The sequence below is a fragment of the Gracilinanus agilis genome, chromosome 1 (genome assembly GCF_016433145.1).
Source record: "Gracilinanus agilis isolate LMUSP501 chromosome 1, AgileGrace, whole genome shotgun sequence".
Taxonomy (NCBI): domain Eukaryota; kingdom Metazoa; phylum Chordata; class Mammalia; order Didelphimorphia; family Didelphidae; genus Gracilinanus; species Gracilinanus agilis.
This window is the reverse complement of record NC_058130.1, coordinates 151,012,285-151,036,235: the sequence shown is the minus strand read 5'-3', so window position 1 is coordinate 151,036,235 and position 23,951 is coordinate 151,012,285. Positions and strand designations below refer to the sequence as shown.

The 23,951-nt window shown below is 38.7% G+C and overlaps 1 protein-coding gene across 1 annotated transcript in view; it reads left to right on the top strand.

Moving 5' to 3' along the window:
* The window catches only part of INVS (inversin), a 226,767-nt gene that overhangs the window by 195,107 nt on the left and 7,709 nt on the right, over positions 1 to 23,951 (top strand). Inside the window, exons 13-14 of the mRNA XM_044658291.1 lie at positions 16,243 to 16,544; positions 21,769 to 22,540. Coding sequence (XP_044514226.1) covers positions 16,243 to 16,544; positions 21,769 to 22,540 — 1,074 coding nt within the window. The remainder of the gene's footprint in view (positions 1 to 16,242; positions 16,545 to 21,768; positions 22,541 to 23,951) is intronic.

Sequence of the window (23,951 nt, the reverse complement as noted above, 5' to 3'; positions counted from 1 at the left end):
TTTGTGTGTTTTTTATCTCTAATTGATACAAAATTATGACTCATAGGCTTAAGACATGGAGTATTTCCATCCTCAAAAAAAGAAGCTTATTAACCCAAATTAATCTCAAATTGATGAAATATATGTGTGCAGGAGGAAGGCTTTTTGTTTTGTTTTTTATGTAGATGCCTTCTTTCCTCCCTACCTTCCAAAAAATATCAAAAACTTTTGCCAAGAAGGGAGCATTTTTGCAATCAGACTTATACTATCAGCTGTCCGACCTGTGAGACCTGCCTGCCTCTCCAGACTTTGAGATGTTGGGGCACAGGAACATTTTTTTATAAATAGCAAAATGTGAAAGTCAGAATTAAAGTCCTAACTTATGAAAGAACCAATTCTTATGAAACATTTTTATAAGGACCAACTTTTATGAAACGTTTTCCTTTAATGTCTGTCATATTTTCTTTCTTTCTTCTTTTTTTAAAAAACCTAACTTGGGGGCAGCTGGGTAGCTCAGTGGAGTGAGAGTCAGGCCTAGAGACAGGAGGTCCTAGGTTCAAACCCGGCCTCAGCCACTTCCCAGCTGTGTGACCCTGGGCAAGTCACTTGACCCCCATTACCAATCTTCTACCTATGAGACAATACACCGAAGTACAAGGGTTTAAAAAAAAATTAAAAAAAAAAACCTAACTTTCTGCCTTAGAATCAATATTAAGTATTAGTTCCAAGAGAAAAGAGGGATAAGGGCTAGGCATTTAAGGTTAAGTGACTTGCTCAGGGTCAGACCACTGCTAACAATCTGAAACCAGATTTGAACCTATGACTTTCTGTCTCCAAGACTGGCTCTTCTATCCACTGAGCCACTTAGCTGCCCCCTTCACATTCTTTATCTAAAGCTGGAAAAGGCCTTTGTTGTTCCATCATGTCAGATACTTTGTGAATCATTGGACCATCATGGCACAACAATATTGTCCAGGGGGTTTTCTTAGCAAAGATGCTGGCGTTGTTTGCCATTTCCTTCTCCAGGATTAGGGTAAATAGAGGTTAAGTGACTTACCCAGGGTTACATAGCTAAGTGTCTGAGGCCAGATTTGAAGTCAGGCCTTCCTGTCTCATTCTATTGAGCCACCTAGCTGCCCCCTTCATATATACTTTTAATAGGGCACGTATACATTCTGATAGTATTCATAGCTATTATTAATTCTACTAGACTGAAAAATTATGGATCCATTTTCATGAAAAATAAGAAGCTTCTTAGAGCTTGGGCTTCCCCAAAATAAGGTCATTTTCTATGGGTGCTTGTGTGCATACGAGGGGAGGACTTCCTCTGTGGACCCTCCTAGATCTAACACAGACAACACTAACAAACTATTCTAAGAAACAAGAGAAGCAGGAAGTCGGAGGCCAATGCCAGCTTCTTTCCATGCCCCTTCTCTGTCAGTTTCCATCCCTTCTCCCTAAATGCGCAGTGTTCTCCCTCCCATAAAGAAGAAAAATGATCTGTTTCTATTTGATTCCACGAGCACTTATTAAGTGATTAGGCTTTCAGAGACACAAAGACAAAAACCAAAACAGTTCCTGCCCTCAAGCAGCTAGTATATGCTTCTGGAGAAAGAAATTTGTGCTTAGAAAAATAAATATAAAAGAGATACCAATTAAATAGTGCATAATTCCCAGCAAAAGGAGAGAAGTAAAAACTGGATGAGGAAAGGTACTTTGCATGGGAGGGCCATTGAGCTGATCCAAACATGGAAGCAGGAAATTTGTCCTGAATGGAATTGAGAAGAGATGGCATTCTAGGCACGGGATTGCATATCTGCAAAGGCAGGGAAGCTGGATTTTGTGGACAACGTTGTAAAAACAAGGAGGACAATTTGATAGAAATGTAGAGAAAGTACAGGAATGTAGACGAAATGAAGTCAGTCTGGAAAGACAGTTTGGAGCTGGATTGTAAAAGGTTTTAAATGCTTAGCAGAGGAGTTTGTTTGTTTATTCGTTTTTTCCCAAAGGTAATAGGGAACCAGACCCTGACATGGTTTGGCTCCTGCTTTAGGAGTATCAATTTACCAGCTGAGTTTGGGATGTAGTAGAGAAGAGAGGCTGGAGCTGGCAGGGAGTCAAGAACAGAAGTCCAGGCGAGAAGGGGTGCCAGTCTGAACCAAGGAGGTGCCCATGTGAGGGGAAAAAGGCAATGAATGTGAGAAAAATGGAGGTGAACGTGCAAAGGCTTGGCTTCTCGTTGGTTACCTTGGGAAAAGGAGAAGGAAGAACAAAGGATAACTCTGAGACTGCACACACCTTAGAGACTAGAAAGATGGTGGTTACCTGAATAGACATGGACAATTTAGGAAGTGAGATGGTATTAGGGTAGAGGGAGAGATAAGGGTTCACTTTGGGCATACTGAGTAGGAGATGCTTCAGGAGAGAGCTGGAGATATAACAACAGAGCCCAGGAGAGAAATTAAGGTTGATTATGCAGATTTGGAGGTCATTAGTTTGGAAATTTTAACTGAACCCACCTGAACTCATGATATCACCAGAGAAATAGAGAAAGAAGAGTAGGTAGACCAGGACAGAGCCCTGGAGGAAACTCAGAAGAGTGGGTGCAACATAGTGATCTAGAAAGGAGAATTGATAAACCACTTATTCCATAATGGAAAATAGTTTAACGTTTTATTCTCCCAGGAATATTTATATTTTAAGAGTATCACATGGAGAAGTCTCTTGTCCACCAAAAAGTATTCTTTAAAAGAATTCTTTAGGGGGCAGCTGGGTGACTCAGTGGATTGAGAGCCAGGCCTAGAGACGGGAGGTCCTAGGTTCAAATCTGGCCTCACACATTTCCCAGCTGTGTGACCCTGGGCAAGTCACTTGACCCCCATTGCAAAAAAAAAAAAAAAAGTATTCTTTAATCATAGGGACACTTGACAGTGAAGGTATTTGGATCACATAGAGACAACTACCTACAACCAAGTATTTATGATCCTGATCCTAATCCTGATCATCTATCTCTCAAATGCTTTCCATCTAAGTTTATCAGTTTTTTCAAGACTAAAAAAAAAAAAAAGGAAATCGGCCCTCACTCTACTGCATGCCAGACATTATGGTATGTGCTGGGGACAAAAAGGGGGAAGATGAATAGTTCCTGCTCTCATGGAGCTCAAATTCTACTTGTGGGGAAGGAGTGGATATAATATGTACACAGAAAAGTTTTATACATACACACATATACACATACACATTCATAAACAAATTCAAAGCAAGTACAAAATCATTTCAAGATACTGGCTAGAAGAATCAAGAAGGGGCCCCGTGGACTCCATGGGGTTAAGCTGATCACATTACTACATGGGAAGGCATAACTAAAATACTTGAGATTTTTATGGTTCTTGAAGTACTTAATGTATTTAAAGTGCATAAGATACTTAAAGTAATCAAGGGAATCAGTGGGTTCAAACTGATTACGTTACTAAATGGGAAGTTGATACTCAAGATACATCCAAAAGGACTTGGGATTCTTTTTTTTTTAAATAATTTTTTATTTTTAGAAAACTTTTCCATGGTTACATAATTCATGTTTTTACTTTAGCCTTCACCAAACCCTCAACCCTGCCCCGCCCCCGCATCTCCCCAGTCAAGACTTATTTACATATTATTGATAGTTACATTGGTGTGGTCTTTTGAAGTCTACATCCCCAATCATGTCTGCATCAACCCAAGTGTTCAAGCAGTTGCTTTTCTTCTGTGTTTCCACTCCTGCAGTTCTTCCTCTGAATGTGGGTAGCATCTTTTCCATAAGTTCCTCAGAATTGTCCTGGGTCACTGCATTGCTGCTAGTACAGACGTCCATTACATTCTATTTTACCACAGTATATCAGTCTCTGTGTACAATGTTCTTCTGGCTCTGCTCCTTTCACTCTGCATCAGTTCCTGGAGGTCTTTCTAGTTCACATGGAATTCCTCCAGTTTATTATTCCTTTGAGCACAAGGACTTGGGATTCTTAAAATACTGAAGATACTTGAGTTCTTTACCATGATTGGGGCAATGAATTAGAAGCATACATATAAGGAGGGCAGGGAGTAATTGAGTCTGATGAGATGATTTCCCAAAACACAAAATTTAGGGATAAAAAGAGGAGAACATCAGGAAAAGAGGAAAGGAGAGAAAGACAGGGGGATAAATTGCCTCACATAGCTGGAGTACAGAACTGTGAAAGGAAGTCATCTCTTTCATCTACAAGCAACAGGGAGCTTTTTAATTAGGGAAGGGCTACAGTCAAACTTGTGCTTTAAGATTATTACCTTTTGTAGTAACATGGAGGATAGACTGGGAAGGGAAGAGACTTGAGACAGGGGACTAATTTAGAGGCTGTTGCAATAATCCAAGGAAAAGTGATGAGGGACAGAAATTGTCTATTATTTCTAACATTTAATATCTAATATTCTAATAAGTATCTAATATAATATTTCTAATAATAACATAGAGGCAGTATTAGAAATCACATAATCCAACATCCTGTATCATGTAGGAATCCCTTCTACAATATGGAAGTTGGCCATCTTTCCTCTCTTCAAACACATTCAAAAACAGCTCATTCCATTTAATTGTTATTTATTTTTAACCTTAATTTAAAACATTTTTTAAATTCCAAATTCTTTCCCACTCTCCAGGTCTCCCCCATCCATTAAGAAGACAAGTAATCTGACATTATACATGTGAAGTCAGGCAAAACGTATTTCCATATTAGCCATGTGTTGTTGTTTTTTTAAAAAAAGCAAGAAAAAGAAAGTTTTAAAACTATGCTTCAGTATGTACTCAGAGTTCATCAGTTCTGTCTCCTGGTTGTGGGTAGCACTTTTCTTCATGAGTACTTAGGAAATGTCTTGGATCATGTCTAAATCAGAGTAGCTAAGTCTTTTTCAGTTGATCCTCATTACAATATTGCTTTTCTCCATACAATGTTCTCCTGGCTCTACTCACTCTGGCATCAGGTCACATAAGTCCTCCCCGGTTTTTCTGAAGCCATCCCACTCAACATTTCTTATAGCACAATAGGATTCCATCTAAATCATATACCACAACTTATTTAACCATTACCCAATTGATGAACATTCCCTCATTTCCATTTCTTTGCCACCACAAAAAGAGCTGCTATGAAGATTTTTGTACATATATGTTCTTTTCATTTTTTGTTGTTCTCCTTGGGATAAAGACTTAGTGGTTGTATTGTTGAGTCAAAGGATATATACAGTTTTACAGACCTTTGGGTAAAGTTCCAAATCATTTTCCACAATGGTTGCACCAGTTCATATCTCCACCAACAGTGCAGGAATGTCCTAATTTTTCTGCATTCCCTCCAGCATTCATAATTTTCCTTTTCTGCCATGCTAGACAATTGGATAGGTATGAGGTGGTACTTAGGTAGCTCATTCCATTTCAAGAATCACCCTAGAGGAGGCTAGATGGTTCAGTGAATAGAGTCTAGAGACAGGAGATGCTGGGTCTAAATCTGGCCTCAGACATTTTCTAGCTGTGTGAACCTGGGCAAGCCACTTAACCCCAAATGCCTAGCCCTTACCAGTCTCCTGCCTTGGAACTGACATTTAGTATTGATTCTAAGATAGAGGAAGAGGTTTTGTTTGTTGTTCTTTAATCACCTCGGAAACTAGTTCAAGAATAAAAGTAGAGTGTCAGGACCGCCATGTTTGTTTTTCGTGCCCCTTTTTACATGGCATAGTACCTATCTTTACAGCCACAAGAAATACAAATTTAATTGGGACCCAGGGTATTCTGGGTATCTACCTGACCATCAGAACATCATTTCCCCAAGTCTTGTCTTCTCTTGACAATGCCTGCTATAAAATCTTTGCAAAGAAAACAGAAGGTAATTTTGCAAGGGTCAGGAGGTGAGGAGTAAGGTACTAGCACCTTGGGACAGTAGGAATAATATCATTTAGGAGGAAAACAACAATCAAAAAGAGGTGGCTATATATCAGCCTCATATGAGGGCAGATTTTGAAAACTTCCTCTCATTTCTAAGTTAATTTCCTTTTTTAGAATCTTGGGCTATGGGTTCCTGACTCACACTGTGAAATCTTCTTTCCTAAAGGCAAGAGCATGAAGCCTGCTTAAGGCTCTGACACTGGTTGAAGTCACTCTCTATTAAAAGCAGACCACTCTCCTGATGATTTTTATCCTTCATGAAGTTGAGGATGCATGGAGGGATATTACTGTTCATTAGCTGAATTGGGTCAAATGGTAGTGCAAATTAGTGAAGCTAAAATTACAAGAAACTTAGAAGGGAGTAGCCATGCCTTTCTGGGCTTCGCAATCCAAAGAGGGACACGGAAGTGTTCTGGCACGGAACATGGAAATGACCTGATGTGTACTCTCAGCTCAAGGAGAGCAGATTTCAGATTTCTAGTATAGGTTCCCTACTCTCATAGTCCAAGACTCAAGAGGAGTAGAAAGCTCTCAAGAAGAAGGTATGGGTCTGAAGAAGTCCCTGAGCTGAGTAGTGTCAGGAATAGTAATGCATTGTCACTATTAATTAATTTAGTCTAATTAATTCATTTTAAAATGGTGAACACCAATGAGTTGGATTTTTTCCCTTAAATATGGAGATCTGTTTTACAAGAATAGCTACAGCATCAGATTGCCCAAATGCTCTGTTCTACTATGTACCATGTACCAAGTGGGCTAACTGGAGGCTTAGATATAGATATTTTAGTATAGATTTTTTAGTGTTTATTCCATACCACTACCAAGGTAAAGCTCTAATTACACATTCAGTAACTGTCTCATGGCCCCCTCCATGATCATCCCATTTATTTCTATTCAGTTGGGAGGAATCCAAAAGAAAAACTTCATCAGGGGAATAATCCCCTTCTCCTTCCCCATGCCTAACCCCGGGCCCTCATCAACAGAGAAATCATTTGATTAACATGAGTAACAGAGATGAGCAGCTGTTGCCTCTGACATACTCCTCTCCGAGTGACAAGGTCTAGCCTCGTTCTGGCCCACCGTACATTGACTGTCTCGTTTCTTTTATGGACTGAGCGGCAGGTCCAGCGAGTGGGCTGGAGGAAGGAAAATGACTGTTGTGTGAATAGCAAGGTCTAATTCATCAGCTCAAACCCCGGCGTCGTGGCAGGGAGGAGATCTATAGCAAGCACGAGACAGACACCCACACGTTGTCTGTCTGTGCCGTGCCAATATTAGTATTTGAAAGCAGCCGCTGTTATCAATGCCAGAGGGAGGGCGGCCGCCCCGCCTGCCAGGAGTGCAGCTTTTAGATCAATTAGCAGCATTTCAGGCGCCCAGCTTCCATCAGCCTCTTCTGGGGGGCACCCGGGATGAGAGAGCGAATGACAGATAGAGTTAATGCTCTTCCCTGACAGCTCACACCGAAATGACTCCGACTGGCATTGAGATGAATCGCAGGAACCGCCGATGACACGCTGCATAACTAACCTGTCATTTGCTCTGCTCTGAGTTAGTGTGTTGACAGTCAGCAAACCGTGTTACAGAATCCGAGTCAAATAAAAGCATGGGAGAGCCGCGGGCTCTGACACTCACCATCTGTCCACTTTTCCCAAGAAGAGGGTGGCTACGAAGAGCAAATACAAGCGAGAGGCCGTTCCTGCCGCAGATCAGAGGAAAGGAAAACTTCCTCGTGCGGGAAACTAGAGCCCCGCTTGTGACCGTCCCCCTCACCTGCCTTCCCGGGAGCTCTTTAAAGACCTGTAGGCAGGTGTCTCTCTTACCTCTAAGCCCAGGCTCGGACCCCAGCCGGCAGGAGCCACCAAGCCGGCACACCCATTTTGAATTCTAGGACGCGCTCTCATTCCTTCTCCCCTTCTCATCTCCGAGTCCCCGCTGCCTATTTGCGACTGTTCCCATCGTTCTAGGAGTTTTTTGCAGCCCTAAAAGTGTACTACTACCTGCACTTTCGGGGAGCCATGAAGCAATGATACTACGATTACTGGAATCTTGTTACTAGTGAATTTGGTGTCAGGCAGTGTTTCATTCTTCAACAGATTTTTTCCTGAATACTTACTATGCATAAAACAGTAATCTTAGAGCTTTAGCAAAAAGGGGATGGGGGGGAGTCGGTCACTGAAAAATATTTATGCCAAAAATTTTTTGAAGTTGCAAAAAAGGAATCCTTCTGGAAATAAACTAAATCGCCCAACATTTGAGAAACAGCTGAATACATTTGGTCATGCTATGGTTCTAGTTCTTTGCCATCACAAAAAAAATGACATTATGAATATTTTGGCATATATGGGAACTTTCTTTGGAAGAATGGTCTTCAGTTACCTTTGAAGTGTATGCCTATGAGAGGGATCTCTGGGTCAAAATATATTGGTCATTTCACATAATTCCAAAAATTTTCCAGGTTGTTTGGACCAATTCAGAGCTCTACCAAGTATGGTTTTCCCATAACTTCTTTGACAATTACCATTTCCATCTTCTGTCATCTTTGCCAATTTGCTGGGTGTGAGATAAAGCCTTTATTCTTTTTTTTTTCATTTTTATTGTTATGCAAAACACTTCCATACTGGTCACTGTTGTAAGAGCACACTCATACATAACCAAAATGCCAATATAAAACCAAAGATACACTGATGTGAAAGATGACACCAATAGTTCTCTCTCTGGAAGTTTTGTTATTTTGATTTTTATTTCTCATATTATTAGTGATTTGGAACAGTTTCACGTGGTTGCTAGTAATTTTTAATTCTTTTTACTATTCATTTCATTGACCACTTATCTACTAGAGAATCCATCTATGCCATTCAGAAAGTTATTATTGGGGGGCAGCTGGGTAGCTCAGTGAATTGAGAGCCAGGCCTAGAGACGGGAGGTCCTAGGTTCAAATCCGGCCTCAGACACTTCCCAGCTGTGTGATCCTGGGCAAGTCACTTGACCCCCATTGCCTACCCTTACCACTCTTCCACCTATAAGTCAATACACAGAAGTTAAGGGTTTAAAATAAAAAAAAAAAAAAAACTAAAAAAAAAAAAAAAAAAAAAAGAAAGTTATTATTGCATAGTAGAGTACTAGACTTAGAATCAAAAATATCTTAATTCATATCTCAAATCAAATTCAATAGTTGTGCGACTGTGAACAAGTCATCACCTTTCTGAGCCTGTTTATCTATAAAATGGAGATAGTACCCATAGTATGTACCTCACCGACTCAATTGGAAAAATGCATATAAAATGCTTGGAAAACTTAAAAGCACTCTATGAATCAATTGGAATCAATGACTTGAGGAAGCTTGGATTCCACTATTTTTTGGTTCTCCCAGCCATCCTCCTAGACCTTGCTTAGTGGACTTTATCTACTCATTTTGCATTTACTTTATTCAATATATTTTCACTTCTAAGCTAAATAGCTTATGTACACTGCAGCTTCATCTGCTAGTTTCTTTTTCTACAATTCCAAATTTTCTGTACCTGTGAAGGCACAATCACTGGTGAGAAGTAATTGTGTGATGAGTTCACCATCAATCATAATTTTGTTGTGTGTTTTCTTTAGTTGGGTTCCCAGTGCACCTCCAGTGTAGCAATAAATAAGCTTTGGGACGATGGTATCCCCTTAATGAATTCCTCTAGAAATGCTGGTTTGTCGCAGAAATACAAGCAGTGGTAGCAATTCCAAATTCAACATTTATCTCTTCAGTGATTTCAGCATTCATTGGATTTACTTTACTCTTGAGCAAAGTGTTTTCAATATCACCACTATTTCCATTAAGTCACCTTCATAGCTCACACACATTATAGATACTCAATATTCCTTGCATTTTCTTTAAGTTATCAGACTGCATGTGTGATTGATGTTTAAAAAAACAAAATGAAAACAAGCCTGCTTATGACTTCAGTCAATCACCAGGCATTTATTAAGTACTCTTCAATCCCTGGCATGATGGTTTTGTGGAATTCATGACATTTCAGATGTCCTTCTCAGTATGAGACAGTATGCTTTAGGTGGAGAGTTTAGAGATTTCCAGGAGAGTAATCACAGCAAAGATTATCAGGATCATATTTTTTTTCAGTAGAATAACTCTTCACATTTTTTTACAAATGAAGGAACCAAACTACTTCTTGGGTAACATTAGTGATTTATGGAATAATTTTTCCATGTCTTCCATCTTTTCTTGAGATGTTCAGAATAACTTCCATCATTTCCCTCTATGCATTTATTTAACTGATTCTGCCACTTTGAACCCAAATAGCATGTATGATGTCTTTATGGCCAATTCACACTAGTCACATAAATGCAAGAACTATAGAAGTCATATTTTTTCAAAGAAACCATTTTTCCCCTGGTGATCTGTTTTTTAGTATGACAACTATTTTCTACTTTAGTCAAAAATCTCTTTCTGCCTTCTTCAAGCTCTTTTTTTTTCTTTCCAGTTCTCTCTTTACTTCTTTATGGTCTGTGCAACTCTAACCTGATTTCTTGGCATGCTCTTTTGTATTCTTCCCTCTCAACTTTCCCCCTTCATTCATCTTGGTTCTGCTTACCAAATAGTCTTAGACATTCATTTATACCTCTCTCAAACTGGCAAAATTCTTTGCCCTGATCACTTGGTGGCTAAAATTAAATTTTTTATGAAGCTCTCTTAGCCTGGTTTGACTCTTTTTTCTTCCTTGAATCAAATATCTTCCCATTCTGGTGCACCAGGCATTGTTATCTCATGGAACAGTTTTTTCATCAGGGCCTTTTGGGGTTTCCTCAGTTTTTTTTAGAATATCTTGAACTGGTGTCCTTCAGGGAAACCATTGGTCTGATACAATGCTGTTGATTCTTTCTGCAACAACAGACTTATTAGAGAACTCCTTTTGTCACTGGAAAGAAAATCATTTTGATTGTATATCTTTCCATGAGACTTCTGCACAACTGTTTCTTCATCATCTGTAAACATGCATTCTTATTTATTGGTAATAGAGATTAAGAGCAAACAACAATTTTTACAAATTTGCCAAAGAAGTCTTATCCTACCTGGTTTTCTGTCCAGGGATGGTACTAAAATCATTCTGCACAATAATTTTAGTTGACATTTCCTTCATCACCTTTTCAACGTCTGAACAGTCTTCCTAATGTCTCATTTGCCACCTTTCAAGATTGGTTATTGCTCTGTGCTGGCATATACACTTGAATAATTTTCAGACTCTTGCATTGACGTAGTTTTAGCATTTAAGGCAAGAGGAAATCACAACTTTTAATGCGGCAAACAGCATTCTTGCAAACAGTGAAGCCAATACCACCCATATGGGCACTGTTCTCGCAGGTCTTTCCAAGGAGATTGTGATCGCCAATTTTCCACTTTGACACAAGATCTGCTGTTCATCATGCTTCACACATAGCAATGATGTCAACCTTGTTTTTAGACAGAGGCAAAAACAAATCAATATGCAGGTCTTATATGTAGACTCACTGATTTTCTGAAAAAAAGTCAAATATTGTCCTTTCTTTTCCACTCCCTCTACAACACTGTACTCTCCTTATACCTATAATATTATGCAGTTTATACTACTGTAATAGCTGACTAATTAAATTCATCTTCCTGACCCTCATCCATCCCAGATCTATTCCAGACTGCGTACCACCATCAGACAGATCTTCTTAAAAGTGTGCTCTAATTATGCCTTCCCCCTGCTCAGCTATCTTCAGTATCACCCTATTTCCAAAAAATAAAGTCCAGTTTCCTAGCTTAGCATTCCAGGCCCTCCATAGTTTGGCCCCAAAAAACCTTCTCATCTTTCTCCCTTATCATTCCTATATAAATACCCATCATTCTAGCTAGCCTGGCCCCCTGGTATCCCACAGATGCCTTGTATTTCCACATCATTATGCTTTTATTCACATTATCCTCCTAGACTTCCTCATGCTTCTTATTTCCAAACACTTCAACTTAGCTCAAATACTATCTCCTCTGTAAAGCTTTTTCTGAAACACCCTAGCCCACAGGCATCTCTATCTCTTGGAAATCCTAAAATGATTGATAGCATCTGATATAGTCTATCTAGTGCCTGGTCAGATTTCTCACGTGATTTTCTCGAACTCAACTTAACTTCTGTTTTATTGTCTTTGATGGCCCCAGCACCAGACAGTGTCTCCTTTCAGGACTAGCCTCACTAAGTTCAAAAAGGCCCATTGCCAGGAATCTGGAGTTTTATTGATGAACCCTTTAGACAAGTGAAAAAGACTACCATGACCCCTAAAGCTCAAAAGTCAAATGTCAAATGGACCTGAGTTCTGTGTGACCCCTTTCCTCATCTTTGGAGACATTCCCAGAATTGAAGAAAGGGTCAGAGGATGCTAAGATGCAGAGTTCACAGACCATTAAGTTGCCTATTGGTCTTCTAAATTTTGGATCTGTATCTGGCGACATCAGTCTTGACCTTCTTGGTATAAAAATTATCAGAAGACAAAAGAAAGTTATAGCTAAATGCAAAGATGCCTTACAAGTTCTCCTTGGAAAGAAAGAATAAAAGGAGTTGAGAGGAGATACCTGCTCCAAAGGAAACAAGAAACATCGTATCAAAGGACATTAGGATATGCTGAATTGCAGTGCTCAAGACAAATATGTGCAAAAGACACTTATGAAAATGATTGTATTTCCTCTTGTATTCCAAGATCTACATGCAGAGACCAAGGTAGGGAAATTCTACAAAGAACTCAGTAAGACCTTCCAAATTAAATCAATGTGTACTTTGATACTCAGTCACCTCTTCTCTTACCAATTACATTTAATAACAAATTTCCATGTAAGTTTTCCAAAGTTATATGATCCAAATTGTCTCCCTCTCTCCTTCCTTCCCCCCTCCCAGAGCTGGTAAGCAAATTAATCTGAGTTACACATGTATACAAAACATATTTTCATGTTGTTCATTTTTATGTGAGTAGTCTTATAAAACCAAAACCCCAAAACTTATATTCAAATAAACAAATGATAAATCATATTCTTCCATCTGCATTCTTACTCCAACATTTCTTTCTCTGGAGGTGGATAGCATCCTGTCATAAATCCCTCAGAATTCTCCTGGATGTATTGCTGAGAGTAGCCAAATCTATCACATTTGATCATTCTACAATATTGCTATTATGGTACTCAATAACTTTAATACAAAGTGGGGGAAAGATGACAAAAAATGTTAGCAAATCTAATTCTAGACAAGAAATGAAAGGAGTCCAAGATGGAAGGTAAAGGTCTTAATAAATAAATGAATAAATAAACAAATAAAATAAAATAAAATAAAATAAAATAAAATAAAACCCTTACCTTCCATCTTAGAATTAATACTGTGTATTGATTCCAAGACAGAAGAGCAGTAAGGACTAGGCAATGGGGGTTAAGTGACTTGGCCAGGGTCACACAACAGCTGGGAAGTATCTGAGTTCATATTTGTACTCAGGACCTCCCATCTCTAGGCCTGGCTCTCAGTCTACTGAACTACCTAGAATACTTTAGTTGAGAAAAGAATTGGTGTCTTGTGGGGTGGGAGGTGCAATGTGCTATACATGGAGAGCATCAAATAACTTAATAAAAATGAAATTAATTATTTAAGCAAACAGGAAATGATTCAGTAAGGTGGAAATCATTCCCAAATTAACTGACTATGTATAGTTAAAAAGTTGTCTTATTGGAGAAAAAGAACAAACACAAAATTAGAAGAAAATATAGAAAAGATATGTTATACAGTCTAAACAGCTCCAACTTAACCTATCTGAATGGACTCATGCCTAAAACATGGGAAGCAGATGTAGGATCAGATATTGACACAAATTATCATGATTCCCTCAATAAAAACTAACTGACATAAAGACAACAAAAAAGAAGCCTAGAAATCACTTTAGTCAAGAAATACTTGATCCTCTTGCTAAGCAAAGAGATATGGAAGTCAGAGACAATACTGAGAATAAAAATTCATTTATAAAATCATATGAAGAATAGCAGAGTAGTATCTTCTCGTGAAACATTAAGAAATGGTAGAAAGGAAATCAAATTTAAAGGAGCTTGGCAAGAGACTCAACTACAAAAATTCATCCTGAAAACATTTAAAGGTAAAATTTGAAGTGCAATATAAAAAAAAAAAAAAAGAAAAAAAGAAAAAATCTATCAAGAGTCTGGTAACAAGTTTGTTACCAGTAACTGTAGGCCTTTGTTTAATTTAACATTTGGACTTGAACACATCACAATTCTTAACATGCTACATGAGGACATAGAAATGGCACTGGAGAAAATGACAACAATAAAAAAGAATTATGCAGTTTCCCCAAAGTAATTCAGCCTGTCCCCCTCCTTTTCAATCTCAGGCCCAGCTCAAAATCGATTTGCAGAGTCTGTCCAAGACATCTCTCACCAGGCTGAATTGCCTTTGGGAAATGGAATGGTTCTTTTAATGACTCCACGTGTCACCCCAAAATAAAGGCCTCAGTTATTAATAATAATATTCTTCCTGTGATGTATGACTACAGATCATGGAACACTGTAGTCTCTAAGGAAGTGAAGTTGATGATCACTCAAAGGAAAATGAAGAAGCTCCTGATTGTTATAAACAAACTGAAATATGCTACAAATGAATTACACAGGAGCAGCTGTATATAAGATGCCATTAAAGAAATGTGAGTTCAGAAAAAAAAAATGGCCTGCTCACACAAGAATGAGGAATAATCAGTGAATGGCTCTCCACTTCACTGATATTCATGCAACGTCAAGAAAATACGAGGATGACTCCCTGTGGATGATTCGTAAGCGGGTCATGGTCCAGAGTTACACAGGCATGGAGAGAAGGAGTTGGAATTTGCATCAGTGGGGAGAATGCCATCACTAATGAGACCACAGACCCAAAAGAGTATTAGAATACCCAGAATAAAGGAAATGATAGAGTCACTATACTCTGCCATGTAGTCTCAAATATTGGATCTACTTAGAAGTATTTTAAAATCTATTTAGAAGTATATTTAAGCAAGGTATTTTAAGGGAAATTGAGAAGCTGGACCATGTCTAGAGGAAGGGAGACAAGATAGGGGACCTGAAGTGATTCCATAGAAGGAACATACGAAATTGAAAGTGTCAAGGGCATTTCACCTGGAAAATACATCATCATCGTCATCACTAACATTTATAGAGAGCTTACTCTGTGCCAGGGACTGTGCTAAGTGCTGAACAACCCGTTATTATTCCCATTTTACATTTTATAGACAGATTTGAACTCCACTTTCCTATCTCCAAGTCTAGAACTCTGTCTACTGCCACCTGGCTGCTTTTCAGAAAGGTCTTGTAAATGTTTTACTTAGTTCTGAGAATTCAGTGATTCTCATTTTCCTCTTCCTTTTCTATGGCACATTCTTCTAGTTGCCTACCTCCCAACATATCGGGATTCCCCCCGCCTCTTCAAATTCTTTTTCTTTGTTTTCACATTGAAGCCTTTCTACGTTTTTAAGGAACATTTCATTTTCTCTAATTATATGGTAAGTAGAGTGTCTTGATTCTCTTTATCTTATCTTCTAGCACTTTGAGTATAGAAAATAATCACTTGACTGGGACAAAAACATTGTGGGCTCTATGAATATCATTGTAAAAATTCCTTCCAAGTAGAATCTTCATATTTTGTCATTCCCTATAGTACATTTTGTGGCCAACTCCTGCTAGCATTTTCCCTGACTATATCCCCTGTGTTTAGAATTCTCTCCTTCCTCATTTCTATCTCCTAGCTTTCTTCAAGTTTTTAGCCAAAGTCCCACCTTCTATAAGGAGATTTTCCAGATTCCAGATAAATTTCCAATTTATCCTGTATATATCTTATTTGCATATAGTTGTTTATATATTATCTCTTCTTTGGGGTAAGAACTCCTTAAAAATAGAGATTATTTTTTGTCTTTCTTTGAATCCCCAGGGCTTAGCACAGTGTCTGGCACAGAGCAGACACTTAATAAATGCTTGCTGACTGACCTATTAGAGAATTTCTGTAACAGATTTTACTCAGTAGACAATAGGGAGGCGATGAAGATTTTTTATCAGATGAGTCATATAAGTAAATCTAGACATAAGGAAGATTATTCTGGCAGCAATATAAGGGATGGATTGAAGGAGGGGAGAAAATGAAAACAGCAAGACCTCCTTAGGAGGCAACTACAAAAATCTAGTCAGAAGATACTGAGAGCTTGTATTGAAGATTCTCCAGTTTCTTTAGGATGCCCTTGATGTTTGGCCTTGTTGCTAAAAGAATTGGGTTTTATTCTAGAAAACGTGAAGAAGAAAGCAAGAGAAAAGAAGGAGAACCCCAAAGGGGAATATCGAGCCCAATTAGATCTCACATACAAGGACAACAGTTTCCAGAGAAGCGTAACACAACAACCAAGCCTCCACAGCTACCCAGCAAACCCACTATTTTTCCTGGCAAACAATCATTTTCCAGCAATGCCTCTCCAAGCCAAATGGGAAAAAGTCACAAGGGATCCCCAAGAGCGTCTCCCGACATAGCATACAGAAAAGAGCAATTTCTCTCTACAGAAAAGCAAGGAGAAAATCACCGAAGGCAAAAAGGTATGTTTTAATTTGTACTTATGCAATAATAGATGTTAGAAGCAGAGCTCAAAAGCTGGAAAGGAAATAAAAGGTCATATGGTTCACCATCCTCATTTGCAGATGAAGAAACTGAGGCTGAGAAAGGTTAAGTGACCCAGGGTTGTAGAGGTAGTATTTGTCCAAGATTGGCATTGAAGCCATCTCCTTTGTTTCTAGAATCAGTATTCTTCCCACTGAAAACATACTACCTAGAATCCGGGCTCATTACTCCTTTGGCTAGCTTGATACTAACGAGGCTTTCTTTATTGATGTCTTTTACTTTTTTTTTTATGTCTTTTACTTTAAAAAACAACAACAACCAACTATATATATATATATATATATTTGTATATATATATATATATAATATTCATGTCTACTTTATTCTCTCCTTGTTCCTTTTAATAAAGATATATAGATAAGCAGTTAGGTGGCACTGTGGATAGAGCACTGAACCTAGAGTCAAGAAGACCTGAGTTCAAATGCAGCCACAGACCCTTACTATGTGAAGGTCACTTAGCCCTGTTTACCTCAGTTTCCTCATCTATAAAATGATCTGGGAAAGGAAATGGCAAACCACTCCAACATCTTTGCCAAGAGAATCTCAAATGGGGTCATGAAGAACCAGCCACAACTGAACAACATCATTTTAAAGCCCATTCATTTAACTATACCTACATCTGCAACTTGACTATTTGGGCCAGGTTTCCACAACTGAAGTACCACTACTTTCCTGGATGTAGCTTACCCCCACAGTAATCAAATGGGAAATAAATATCTCTAGTGCCAAGCCTGCAAACCTCAGCAAAAAATGATGATAAATGTCACAATTCATTAGCTATGCCCCAAAATATTCTATACTTTAAACACGGTTTCACCTTCTCAAGCTAGACAATGTTAACATTGGGTGGGATTGTAGAGATTCTAGGATCATATATTTCTTTAGAACCAGAAAGGACCTTAGAGCATTTAGTTCAACTCCCTCATTTCACAGATGAGGAAACTGACACTTGAGTAGACAAGTGATCTGGTCAAGATCTCATAGGAAGCAATGAAGTTGGGATCTGAATCCAGGTCTCTTGACTCTAAAACTGATGCTCTTTCCACTACCCTACAATGCCTCACAATCCACGTTTGTAGAACAACTTTTGTTCAGAATGTCCATTTCTTTTATGTTCTTTGAATCTTATTATATTCCTCGAAGCAGGGATCATTATCTCCATTTTAAATATGAGGGAGAAAAGCACTGTGGGAAGGTAAAACATTTGCCCAAGATAAGAGTGAGACAAAGACAAAGCTAGGACTAGGATCTGTCTCTTCAGACCTCTACCTTGGCATTCTTTCCACTGAACTACTGATGATAAAGGGGATCCAACAAAAAAATGTAGAATCTCAGAGTGAGTGGTCATTGCTAAAAAGGGAAAGAATAGAGGACTTTAGACTGGAAAGGACCTAACACCAGCTCTATTGTTGTGGAATGATGAGAGTATTATTGGCTCCAAGATTTTTCAAACCATCTGCATTTCTGGACTTTAAGCTTCATTATTTCATGTGGTTGAACCATGATCTAACACTTGCTTTAACAAAGACAAAGCACATGCTAGAGCACAATCTTTTGAAGCCCAATGTGAGAAGCATATCTGCTTATCTCCCATTGTTATTACTGTCATCAGCATCACTATTTGCCAAAGAACAGGGGTTTCCCAACCTGAGGTAGGCATGCCTCCAGCATGTAAGAGAAGCTTGTCAAAAGGGTATAGGAAATATTTGGTAAAAAATATTCTTTTCTTCTATTGAAATATCTTAAAAATTGTGGCATCAATGAAAAATGTAATGGGTTAGAAGAGAACTGTGAGAAGGCACTATGAAATGAAAAAGGAAATGTTAATGAATCTGAAATATTTGAAAGAGACAATTGAAGGAATAATTCCTACTGGCCAAACCCAAAGAATGAGATTGGATATGAAATCTTTTTCATATTAAGAGAGTCAAAAAAGAATCAGTGACAATCCAGTGAAAGACAAGCTAAATGATATCCCTAATAACCAGAAAATCTGAATTGATTTCCAATCAATGAAGTTACAAAATTTTGTTGTATCTTAGGGAAGCATATCCTGTTCTTAGATATGTTCATGAGGCTTTAATTCCACTTATAACAACAAAGTTAAGTATTCTCAACCTGTCCTTAATCAAATCCAAAGCAACAAACAAATCAGATATGTTACTATATCTTTTTAAAAACTATACAAGGACAGCTGGGTGGCTCAAGGGGATGGAGAGCTGGAGAAAGGAGGTCCTAGGTTCAAATGTGGCCTCAGATACTTCCTGTGAGATCTTGGGCAGGTCACTTAACCCCACTTGCTTAGCCCTTACCATCCTTCTGCCTTGGAATCAATACACAACTGCTTCTAAAATGCAAGGTAAGGGTTTAAAACAACAACAAAAAACTGTAAGAAACAGAATCAAAGCTCTAAATAATTTGACTGTGTTCTGATAAATACTCAACAACTTTCTGGTTCTAAAAAATGTGGTTATGTACCAGTGAAAGTTTTCTTTATGAAACAAATCTATTTCATTTATTTTCATACATAGGGTCAACTCTAGAATTTTTTTCTTTTCATATTGAATAGCAAGTAAAGGAAGATTTAGGGAAAGGCAAGGAAGGGCACAGGGAACAAAAAAGGTCAGGAACCTCTGCTGTAGAACATTTTCTAGACTGATTTTATGAAAAATTAAGTGGCGTAATAAGCTGTGCTGAAGTAGGAGATCCCGGGGTCAAGCCAAGATGGTGGAGAAGAAGCATAGAAGCTCAAAGTCATTAGGAGAATCCTCTCCAACCAATCTTAAAATAATGCCACAAAATGATAGAGGAGTGAAAGAACCAACAAGGAGACTGAGTGAAACAACTTTCAAGAAGAGAAAAACCCAAAAGGTAGGCAGAGAACTGGGGTCAGAAGGGAGCACAAACAGCAGGGGGCTATGGCAGGGAGTGAAGAAGCCAAGAGCAAGCCACACACCCCCACCACACATCTGCTGTCCCAGATTTAGAACCTGAGTACAAGCCAACATCTGGACCCTGAGACCCTGCCTGGGCAGATAGAGGTCTAATCAACTCATACCCCTGAAAATTCTAAACCTGTGGGGAAGTCTGAAATCCCAGCCCACGGCAGTCTGTGCTGAAGGGGGCTAATCTGTGTGGGCCCAGGGCAAAGCCAGGAGTCCCAGTCTGGGCTTATGGTGAGGACACAGATCCCAATTTGGGGTAGTTGGTAGACCCAAAGTGAATCAGGATCTTTTTGTCAAAAGTTCAGGGTGGAGGTCTAGGACAGGGCAATCAACTGTGTGCCCTTTTAGATCAAGTACATGGTGAGACCAAAAACTTACACCCAAGCCTGAGGCAAGTCTTTAAGCTATCAGCATCTCAAAGGTTAATTGAATCAGCAGTGGGAGGAGGCCCTCAGGCCATCATACCACATTGGAAAAAGTGAAACTGGCAAAAACCCAGGAAAAAAAAGCTAAGGATAGCATCAAGGAATGACTAAAGATTAAGGGGGTACCCTAACCTCCCAGAAAACAAAGCCTACAGATAAAAAGGTAGGGAAAATGAGCAAGAAAACAACAAAAAGAGCACCTAACTCTAAAAAACTTTTATGGAAACAAAGAGCAAGGTACAGACACAGAAGGGGACAGTGAAAGCAAAGCAAATGCATGCAAAGTCCAAAATAAAAATATGGATTGGACACAGATTTTGGAAGAGCTCAAAAAAGACTTCAAAAAACAATTAAGAGAGGCAAAGGAAAAGTGAGGAAGAGAAATAAAAGAAATACAAGAAGAAATAGGCCAAATGAAAAAGACCCAAAAGTTGACAGAGAAAAACCAGGCCTTAAAAATCAGAACTGAGCAACTAGAAGCTAATGATTTCATGAGACATCAAGCAACAATAAAACAAAAGAAAAAGAATTTAAAAAAGAAAAAGAAGAAAACATGAAATATCTTATTGAAAAAAACAACTGACCTAGAAAATAGAACCAGAAGAGATAATTTAAGAATTATTGGACTACCTGAAAGTCATGATCAACAAAAGGAAAAAAAAAAATCTTGGACATCATAACCCAAGACATAATCACGGAAAACTGCCTAGATATCCTTGAACAAGAAAATAAAATTGAGGGGAGGCACCTGGGTAGCTCTGTAGATTGAGAGCCAGGCCTAGAGATGGGAGGTCCTATGTTCAAATCTGGCCTCAGACACTTCCCAGTTATATGACCCTAGGCAAGTCACTTAACCCCCACTGCCTAGCCCTTACTGCTCTTCTGCCTTGGAACAAATACACAGTACTGATTCTATGAGGAAAGGTAAGAAATTTAAAAAAAAAAGAAAAAAAAATTGAAATAGAAAAAATTCACATATCACCTCCAGAAAAAAAAATCTTCAAATGATAACTTCCAGGAAAATAATAAATTCAAGAGCCTCCAGGCCAAGGAGAAAATACTGCAAGCAGTCAGAAAGAAACAATTAAATACCATGGAATCACAATCAGGATCACACAGGACCTAGTGGCTTCTACATTAAAGGATCTGAAGGCATGGAATATGATATTCAGAAAGGCGAAAGACCTAGGTTTACAACCCAGAGTCACCTATCCAGCAAAACAGTATATTCTTTCAGGGGAAAAAATGGACATTCAACAAGATAGAAGATTTCTAAGCATTCCTGAGGAATAAGCCAGACCTAAAGAAAAAATGTGAAATCTAAACACAAGACCCAAGAGAAACCTAAAAAGGTAAGTAAGAGGAAAGTTAAGGGACTCATTAAAGGCAAAATGTTTGTATTTCTACATAGAAAGAGAATACTATAATTCTCAAAAATTACTCTTAGTAGTAGAGAAGATAGAAGAAATATACTTAGAAAGAGGGTGGGGAAGTAAGCCGATTATGATGATATAAGGTATATGCTGATGTATGATGATATGATTTATATGTATATGATGATATATAAAAAGAAAGATCAAGGGGTAAAAGAGGGTTGCACTGAGAGAAAAGGGAAGGGAGAGTTAGAATGGGGTAAATATCTAACATAAAGAGGCGTGAAAAGTCATTATGGAGGGTGGGAGGTTAAGGGTGGTGAAAGGCAATGCAAAATAAGCTGTGCCTTAAATTTTAGTCCTGATAAATAAACATCTGCCTTTTCTGTTTCCTTTAAGAATCAACCAGAGAGCATTCCAAAGGCAAAGTTCCTTGTGTTCACTTCAGCCCTAATGAAAGAGATCATGAACAACGCAAAGCTCAGATGACCATTTCTAAGGCAGAAAGTGACAAAAGCAGAGAATTGCTATCTCTGAAAGGAAAGGGTGCCCCAAGGCATCCCTCTTTTACTAAGGCAAGCAGAGCTGGAGAGAAATTAGAAGATCCAAGGCTGCCGGTGGCTCCCAGTGGTCAGTCCTTGGAAGGAACAGCAGCAATGTGCTTGCCTAATTCTAATTGCCCAGATGGAAACCTGAGGCACCACAAAACACTATCAAGGACCAAAACGCACTCGGTGAAAAGAAGTAAAGTGCTAAAGGGAGGGAGGGGCTCTCCGGCTGGTTCGAGCAGACCTGGAAGTGCCAGGGTGGAAACTACCCACCGAGGGAATGAGATTTCATATAATCGGGGCCAAAGAAGCAAGGGGGCAGATAATGAAGGCATAGGAAGAGTTTGCTCTGTGCTACCAAGTAAAACAGGATTGGCAAGAGCTGGACCCAGTAATCTAGGAATGCAGCCTATGCCTGGTGACAGGCTGAACTTAGTGAAGGCAAAAACAACATCCACAAACACAGGGGATCAGGTGTCCTTCTCGCCAATGGGGCAGAATTTGAATATTGAACTTCTCCCATTAGAGAGTCGGCTAATGATCATTGAAAAAGAAAGAACAAGGAAAGAGTTATTCCGGAAAAAGAATCATGCTGCTGCTGTGATTCAAAGGGCATGGAGAAGGTAGGATAGTTTTGGGTCATTTTTTTCTCTTTGGAAACACCTAAACTTGATGTCCTAAATGGTTTAATTAGTTTCTTCCATTGATTTACCAATGTAGGCCCCAGAATTTTACTTGATAATAAGGGTACTTCCTTGAGAATAATGTATTTATTTATATTTATTTATTAATATTAATAGAGGCATGTGATCTATCAACAAAGGATGGGTCCTCTGTGTCTGCCTTTTATTTGAATGATGTTCAGTATGCCCTGACCCTCTCTTTTATAGGGAGATGTGTCCTCTTTCTGATTGGTCTCACAGTTCATCTTTTGGACCTCCCCTGGCAGTCCCAATTGGTGGATATTTTGAAAGAAGAGGTGGACTTAGAGGTGAACTCCTCTGTTATTTCATCACTGGGGAGGGGAATATTCACCCACTTAGGATAGGTAGAAAAAGCCTTTATCCTTTCAAAGCCTTTCTCAAAAGACAAAAGGTCCCAGCCCAACTGGATGCCTTGAGGCCCAGAAACAATTTTTTTTCCCCAAACCCTTACTTTCAGTTTTAGAATCTATACTGTGTATTGGAACCCAATATCTCCCATCTCTAGGCCTGGCTCTCAATCCACTGAGCCACTTCTGATGCCCCCACAAACTACTTTAGCTTTGGAGCAAGCTAATCTTCAAAACTAGGTTTAAGAAAATGGTTTCACATAAAAATATTACTAATAAGTAATACAATTCATTACTAATTTTCCTCACCAAGTCAGAGCAGGGGAATTCTTAAGATGAACCAAATATGGACCCTTCTTATTCAAGAGAAATCAGAAATTTAGTTTTCATTAAATAATGTTGGAGATATATAACTATTATTAACCATTTATATTTGATTCTCTTGAATGGGGCAGTATACTGGCAAGAAAAATTAGAAGTGAAGTCAGAAGACCCAATATCTATTCTACCACTTATTAGCTGTGTGACTCTGGATAAAGTCATCTAAGTTTTCCATGACTCAGTTTCTCCACCTTTAATATGAGTATAACAATAATTCAGTTCAACATTTATTAAGTTATAATATATATATATTAACATTTATTAAATATTTATTATTACTATGTGCCAGGTACTTGTGCTAAGTGCCGAGGATACAAATAAGAAAAAGAGACAACCTCTGCCCTCAAAGAGCTTCTAATCTCATTGGAGAAGACAACACCTAAAAGGGAGCTGAGAAGGAAGGAGGGCCATTAGGGAATACCCAGCCCATGGACATATTGCTCCATGGAGTTAAGGCCAGTAGAACTGCTCTTGGAAAATTAGTTACCAGGAAAGTTGTGAGTCTTTCCATTCTGGGTAGGTGTAAATTATGTTGGTCCCTGCATGATAAGAGTTGAGCGATAAAAGCCTCTAATAGGAGTATGGTAGGGCTGTCAAAGGAG